We start from the raw sequence: 8,014 nt of genomic DNA, 5'->3' as shown, positions 1-8,014 counted from the left end.
GCTTTAAAGCAACACAAAAAACACCTTTTTCACAGCAGACTCTTTGATACTTCTTAGTAAAAAAAAAAAAAAAAAGAGTACAGCTGTGTGAGACAAACAGTGACTCAGGCTGATTCATTTCCCCTAGTAAAATGCCAAAACAGCATGCACTGCACCAGGACTCTGACACTGAAGCTGCTAAATGGAAGTCAGCCTTCGTAGACGTATTCATACCTCCACTGTCCTGACATTTAAATGTCAGAATGATGTCTGTGAAAAGGGTTTTTGAAGTGAAGTTGGTCTTAATGTGCAAAACCAAAATTCACCCAAAGATCATTCATGACAAAGAAGGTTGATGCTTTTATAACAGGCACTTTGTTATGTAATCTGCTGATGTGGAACCACTTATTTGTGTAAGTATTCTATAAAAGTGTTCCAGTTTGTTAAATCTGAATCCTCTAAATTAGCATCATGTGGTAATTCAAATAATTTCAGTTTATTACCATTTCAGCAGGATTTCATGTTAAAGTAAACAAATAAGCAGACAAAATTATACAAAAATAATACATTTATTTAAACTAAATAGAGGAGATGTATCTTATTGTGATCTCATAAAAAGAATGAATTGATATGAAATAGAAGTTCTAACACAGAAACTGTAACTTCAAACATCCTTCTTTACTGATGCAACAGAAACCCATTTAACAAAGTTCGGGCTTGATCCATCACCAGTTATAATTTCTCACTCTCTGATAATATCTTCTGTGCCAGAGCGAACTCCCGCGCTTCCCGAGGAGTACGGATGTATGAGTCAATTTCACTGTCAGAGATTTCCTCATCACCAGTGACATCTTTGAGCCCAGGCTGCTCCACTCGTCTTCTCTTGGCATGAACCACGCAGGGGGGAGCAAACAGCACTCTCTTCCCCCAGTTTGGTGCAGCATCTGGACTCTCCTGACTATCGTCTAGCTGCTCAGGCATTATGCATGAACTATCATCTTTATCACCTGCCTGCTTAGCCTTTTCAGTACTCAGTTCACATTGCTCCTCAGAGGCTCCATCAGTGTTCTCCACGGTTACAGAGTCCTCACAGCTGGTTTGACACTCTGCCAGCAGAGCGTCCTCGTGGGTCCTCATGGCCTTTCTTAGCAGTGCATGCTTGTAATTCAGAATATCCTCCACCTGCAGCATTACATTATCTGGCGTGACTTCCTCTCTGACCCATGGAAGCTCCTTCCCCAGCTTGCATAGCACCTCCTTTATCTCCGTTATTCTCTTCATGGCCCGCACTTGCTTTTTCACTTTGGCGAGCTGGCAGAATTTGTCCAGGGTGAATTTCAGCCGCTGCTTGTTGGGTTTCAAGGACTGCCATGCCAGATAGACGGCTGCCATCATGATGGGGATGGGCCTCCTGCCAGTCACTATCCAGGTCTCTGCGGCCAGTTCCACCAAGGCCACAGCACGTTTGGACAGGTTTCTGGAGTCCTCGGCCAACTCTTCGGGGACATGATTAGAGCCAATTTTGTACCTGAGAGAAAGAAAAATGACCTGTCTGTAAATTAATGTTGAGCTTCTTTTAAAAAAAAAGGCAAATCTGAGGCTGTAATGTCTCATTTAAAGCATATCTTGTGAAATATTTAGACAAATACTGGACTTAAATTCTGATGGAGACATTCAATATATACACAGATCAATCGTAATTATCTCCAATGGGACCGATTCGCATTTGGAACTCAGATCTAGGATCAACAAGTTCAATCAGTCAAAAAGCAGTTCAAACTTTCATCACAGATTGTTCTACTCGTGTTATTTCTATTTTTCCATTTTCTCCAAGTTTTTTCATCAAAATAAGAAACCATCCATCCTGTCAAGTCAATCTTCAAGGATGTAAATGCGCTCTGATTGGTCAGAACCAGCTCTCCGGTCTCTGTTCCTATCCTACCATGCACGTAATTTCTTATCGCCTTGTTTACAGCTGATAACCTTCAATCAGAAACATCCAGTACACTGTGTTTCACTCACTCCTGACTGTGCGCCTCCATCACATCAGTGACGTTGATGATGGGAGCCTCGATTTTGAGAACTTTGACCATCTCTTGATAAACCGCTCCCATCAGCGTTGAGTCGGCATCCAGCAAGCGGCTGATGGTTCCCATAGTGATTGGCCAATTGCGCAACCTGCAGCTCACAAGCAAGCAGCAGCCGGCGAGAACTTCCTTCTTCTGAAGGCTCACTCTAATAAAGCTGTCGTGCTGATAGGCCTGATTGAAATACGTGAGCGAGAGTTCCTCAATCTCACGGTGAACGCAGATGATTCGACACATGGCTTTGACACGTTGAAGACCTGCAAAGATATCAAGAGATTTAAGACCTGTACATGTAGGAACATGATCTCCTCAGAGAATAGCCACAACTGATACGATCGATAAGAAGAAGAGGAAAGATTGCACCTTTTAATAGGTTAAGACAGGGCTTCTTGGTCACGGCTGTCGTCTGGCTGTAGCTGACTTCTGTAAAAAGCACACATAGTCAGGACATGAAGATCATTTAAGTCAAAGTAAACCTATTTGAAGAGTCAAAATATTACATTCTAAGTCCACTCACCATGTTATTAACCATTACAGAGTGGAAGCGATATTATTTACAGCCCAATTATCGAATAAATTCCACTTCCTCACACTTCTTTTAATCAGTATTAACTCCCAAACACGCAACACAAGGGTTCATCATTTCTCAAACTGCTGAATGCATGTTTGCTCCCAGCTCTAACACCCAGTGTTAAAAAAAATGAAGCCAGTGGTGAAGTATAAAGAAATGCAGTTCCTTGAGTGTCCACTAGAGGCTGGCTGCAAAAGCAGAGACTCCCCTTTAACACCCATATTAAAGCGCCAATCTTTACAGCAAAATGAAACATGTGACAAACTGTTTTGGTTTGACTAGATCGTTTACTAATTTGTGCACATTGAATGTGTGAATCATGCATTATGCAAGAATCATGTCATTTTGAGTTTTGCATTGCTCTCTATAATTAGAGTTGGCTGACAGGTGAGCAATGCAAATTAACCTGTTTGCAAGTTGACTTCAGGTGCCTCTGCACCACCATTTTCTCTTGGTGTTAGACAAAAAAGTTAGATCGAGCTGCCATTATTGGCCACAGTTACATGTTGTTTTTTAATTCTGAATTAATAATTCTGAATTAAATAATTCCGAATTAAATAATTCCGAATTAAAGTATTCTCCTTTGTGTTAACATGGAAATAGTAATTCCGAATTGAGGTTCACATGGAAAACACGTTTAATCGTCTGTATTCAATTCCGCTTACGGTCTGGGGGTTGGGAAGGGTTCTGATTGGACAGGGGCGGGCGTGACGTATTTACGTTTACCCGAAGAACTCTCCAGTTCCTGCTTCTTTCATTTTTGGTTACAACATGGAAGACCACACAATAAGTGCAACTTTCGCTTTGATTTTGATTATAGTTTTGAATAAGCAGCTCAACACAAACATACTGCCTCACTTTCGTCCCCTGAGGAGGAGAAGAGAGATAGAGGACCAGAGAAGGGAGGCGGAAGACCTAGGCGAATCAAAGCCGGTTAGTGCAACAGCTGCTCTACCTCAGCCTGAAATATGTGCCCGCCAGCGCGGAGTATGTGCGTCATCACGACAGGACAAGGGAACGAGCATGAGCAGAACGACCGGAATTCATTTAAAGAGGAATGAATGTATACATGATCGAGGAATTATTCGATTCGGATTTAAAATCAGAATAAACCAGCCACTTACTTCGGATTTAAGTTTAGTTCGAAATGGTCATTTTCATTCGGAATTAGGTGTTTACATGGTCATTTTAAATCTTTTTAAAGAGGATTTCATTTTAATTCTGAATTAAAGAGGAATTAAAAGTCTCATGTAAACGTAGCTACATCCATGTCTATGGCTGTTTTCGAAACCGCCTACTATACTAGCAGTACGTACTGATTTGGCCAAAATTCAGTATGTAGTAAGTAGTATATGAACAAGAGGACAATCTGCAGTATGCCAAAACTACCCTGATGTCTACTGATTCAGGAAAATTTCTCAGTATGCATCGGACCAGTCTCCCTTCGTACTGTTTCCCACAATGCACAGCGCTAACATTACGCTTCTTCTTTTTATTATTTTTTGACGGTGGCACCATAGACTGTAAATAAAAATGCTCCGCCTCTTCCCGTTGTACGGTTCTGAAGCCAAAAAATCACGCTCCTGGGCGCAGCCATTGTGCAGCCAGAGCCTGTGAAGCCACTGTAATAAACTCCGCCCTACAGCGTAACGTCACAAGACGCTGTGTGTCCTTTGAAGTTTCGTTCTACGGCGGCTGTGAATCAAAGCAAACAGGAAGTAAAACCCCGTTTTTCAACCTCTAATAACTAACGAAAAAGAAACTTTTCAGAAAAAAGAGGCCTTGGACACAAAACATTAAAATACTAACTACATATCACCACAGCATACGGATGTGAGAAACATTCGTATGACGTGTATTTATTTTTTTAAGTTTGACTGCACCCAATGGGGGAGACGGATTTTTTTACCTATACTGCAGCCAGCCACCAGGGGGCAGACACGCTGCTGAAAGCCTCACCACCAGGGCTGTGTCCGGCACGCTTGGGTGGCACTCAGTTTTTAGGTGCTGTAAATAATCATTATTCCATATGAGCCGTGTCTCAACTTTTTAAATCATAAATTGATGCTAAAGAAGCAGTTTATCTATCAGCTGGGCCGTTGTTTACTTCCTCTTTCCGAAATCCGGAATCAAGTGACGTCTGGCTCAGCATACTGCATAAGAGATCCAACAGAACAGTCATACGACATACTAAATTCAAACACAGTATGCAGTAGGCAGCACCTAGTGCCTACTACATTAGTAGGTAGTATGTTGCAGGCCGTTTTTAAAACGGTCTATGTATGTAGTATAACTGTTTTGTTGGATCTGTCATGCAGTACGCTGGGCCAGGCGTTGCTGGATTTCCGGTTTCGGAAAGCGTAAGTAAGCAATGGCCAAGGTGATAGCGAAACTGATTCTTTAGCATCACTTATAATTTAAAATGTAAGACACGGCTCATATGGAATTGAATAATTTTCACAGCATCTAAAAACGGAGTTTCTTTTCATCAAAAAATAAAAATAAAAAATGAAAGTCAGCAGTGTGCATTGTGGGAAATAGTGTGCGAGGGAGACTGATGTGATGGCACATATTGAGAAATGTTCCCGAATCAGTGCGACATCCGGTGGGTAGAGTGGCATACTTCAGATTTTGCTCTTGTTCACATACTACATACTGAATTTTGGCCAAATCAGTAAATACAGCTAGTATAGTAGGCAGTTTCGAAAACAGCCTATGACTTGCACATGTGCTCTCCACGTCTGTAAGGATAATTGCCATTTGCCTGATTCACTTTGCACAATCATCACTGACCTTTTTTGCATTACGTGAAGCATGACATCCTGGTGCAAACCACAGATAGAGCTATCTAATCTTTAAGTTTGATTAATTGCACCTTTTTCTACGGACATGCCATACAGTATTAAGGCATGATTTTTTTGACATAATTAATGAGACTTGACAATCGGATATTATTCTTAAAAAAGGGGTAATACCATTTACCTCAAACAGGATAGTCAATATGAATGTATTCCTCTTTTAAACGTCTGCTTCATCCCAATAAAATGAAAATGAACAGATTGATTTGCAGTGTTCACAGCACTAAAGAAGACTGACCTTATAAAACAGACATCTTTTTGCAGGAACAGTGATCTTGTCACTCAGCATATTATTTTTGGTCAGTATCACACAAAACAGAGTCAGTAAATTACAAAAGGAGAACACAACACAACACTATTATCAAATTGCTTGTATTTTATATTTTAATGTTTGTTGTCGTTATCTGTCTGTTTTGTTTACTATGACGTATGTTGCTGACTCTCTTGGCCAGGTCACCCTTGCGAAAGAGGTCTCGATCTCAATGGGTCTTTTATCTGGTTAAATAAAGGTTAAATAAAAAATAAAATAACTATGTGAACCCAGCCACTGCCTGATGGAGGTGGTAAGATTTTCCGAGTAATTTAAAGGTTAAAATGAGCTGTTTGCACTGAAGATCAGTGTTTGGCGAGGCTGCACTGTAAGAACAGCCACTCAAGAAAGGACAGCAAAACATAAAATAAAACAATAATAGATGGATCGGCTCCGTTCAGTGGTATAACCTGTGTGCCATTTATAATTGAATACATTTTCAAAATAGAGTTGCCACATAAAGTTCAATATATATGGCAAGAGTATCAAACACACGGCCCACGGTCCAAAACCGTCCCGCCACAGGTACCAGCCCGGCCCACAGATGACTTCCCAAAGGGAAAAAATTACGGAGAAGATGATAACTGCAATTTTTCAATAAAAGTAACTGCTACTTCAGATTTGTCCTCTGGGGGTCGCACACAATCATAGCGCTGATGGAGCGCACCTGAACGACGCTCCGGGACTTTTTTTCTCAAAGTGAGGAAAAAGAATATTTGCAGTTTGCATAACCCGGTGGAAATTCACAGATTTTTTAGAGCACTTCAAGATCCAATCAACACTAAAGTGTACATATATGTAACCTTGTCACAGCAGGAGTGGTGGATTTACCTTTTTCAAAAGGAGCCACATATCATGTGCATGCTCACCATACATGTGTGTACGTCATAGGTGCGCTCCGTCACTACTAGCACTAGCACTACACCCCTCATACAACACTGTCCAGTAAGCAAACTGTTCATGCTGGAGCTGAGGGGTCCAAAATAGTCAACTTTACCTGGTTCATTATCATAATCTATCTGTTCTTTTTCTGTAAACATTAAACTCTCTGTGTCAGGTGAATGGGTGGACTGTGTGTTTGGTGTGTTCACAGCAGGTTTCAGTGCTTAAAGAATATAATATTGGGCCCACTATGAGACTCATCTTGGTGAATAATACAACAGCTGTTTTTAAAGAAAGGTAGTTCATGAAATATGAAGATTTTCAGAATGTACTTGTAATTGTTTTTTTTTGCAATAAAAAAATGGGAAAATTTTGGAGTTGTCCTTCTTTATAGGTTATTATGTTGTGATTTTACTGGTCTGGCCCACTTTGGATCAAATTGGGCTGCATGTGGCCCCTGAACTGAAATGAGTTGGACACTCCTGATATGGGGGATATAGAAACAGTGTCATTACATAGTTTGTCCACTAGAGAGCAACGAAGCATTAAATTGTCCTCCTATGTCCTTAACATGGAACTTAGGCACCAATTATTGACTGTGTAACGTGAAGGGTTTGGACAAAATAAAAAAATAAAAAACATTATGTAAAAAAGTAAATTATAAATGATCTGTTAAGATTTTGTAAATGCTAGACGCCATTAATGGCTACTTGTTGATGTTTTATCTTTAAAAATGTATTTGTCAAATTCTAAAGTAATAAATAAATGATAACAACAAACAATATTAAGTATTAACACCCAAAAGTGGGTGGAAGAGACCCCGAAGTAATAATGTCGGTGACTTGAGATCCCTGACTCTCTCATGATAACTCCCGGGGCTTTAACTGGACACAAAGTGACACTGTGCAGCCTCCATCATCACTGCTCTTACCCAGCCCTCCAACAGGATCATTGGCCAGGACTCCCTCTGACACCACGGAGCCGCAGTCCACACACACCATCTGGACCTGAGCGTAAAGATCATCATCCACGACGTTTGAGGAGCCGCAGCCCGGACACCTCAGATCCGCGTGAGACATCTCACAAATTCACAAGTCGACACAAAACAACTTGAAGCTTTTAAAGGTGTTAAATTCCTGCGAACACCTGCAACACACCGGTGTCACCCACATCCGCAATAAAAAATGTAAACAGATTGCACGACCAATGAACGTTAATTATTGCGGTCTGGTGTGGGTGGGTAAAATGTGTCCGGTCAGACCCAGCGCTCGTGCCGTCAATGGTTCCGCCTGGTCCTGTATGCCAGGGGTTCCCAAACTTTTCAGTC

At 41.0% G+C, this 8,014-nt stretch overlaps 1 protein-coding gene across 1 annotated transcript; it reads right to left on the bottom strand.

Moving 5' to 3' along the window:
- Window positions 1-529: 529 nt before the first annotated feature.
- brf2 (BRF2 RNA polymerase III transcription initiation factor subunit) lies at window positions 530-7,942 on the bottom strand. The gene is made up of 4 exons (XM_034710369.1): window positions 7,619-7,942; window positions 2,430-2,489; window positions 2,002-2,323; window positions 530-1,507 (listed from the first exon to the last, which is right to left on the bottom strand). Exons 1-4 carry the CDS (start codon window positions 7,764-7,766, stop codon window positions 712-714), a joined length of 1,326 nt encoding a protein of 441 aa, XP_034566260.1. The 5' UTR covers window positions 7,767-7,942; the 3' UTR covers window positions 530-711.
- Between the last annotated feature and the right edge of the window lie 72 nt (window positions 7,943-8,014).

This window comes from Notolabrus celidotus, chromosome 19, assembly GCF_009762535.1.
Source record: "Notolabrus celidotus isolate fNotCel1 chromosome 19, fNotCel1.pri, whole genome shotgun sequence".
In the NCBI taxonomy this organism is placed as follows: Eukaryota; Metazoa; Chordata; class Actinopteri; order Labriformes; family Labridae; genus Notolabrus; species Notolabrus celidotus.
The sequence above is the reverse complement of the archived record's forward strand: the minus strand, read 5'-3'. Positions and strand labels throughout refer to the sequence as shown.

Coding starts and splice junctions, on each gene's coding strand:
- brf2 (XM_034710369.1), bottom strand. CDS start 7,766: ATGTCTCACGCGGATCTGAGGTGTCCGGGCTGCGGCTCCTCAAACGTC. Junction 2,490..7,618: donor TGATCCTGTTGGAGGGCTGG/GTAAGAGCAGTG, acceptor TGCTTTTTACAG/AAGTCAGCTACAGCCAGACG. Junction 1,508..2,001: donor ATGGAGGCGCACAGTCAGGA/GTGAGTGAAACA, acceptor TCTTTCTCTCAG/GTACAAAATTGGCTCTAATC.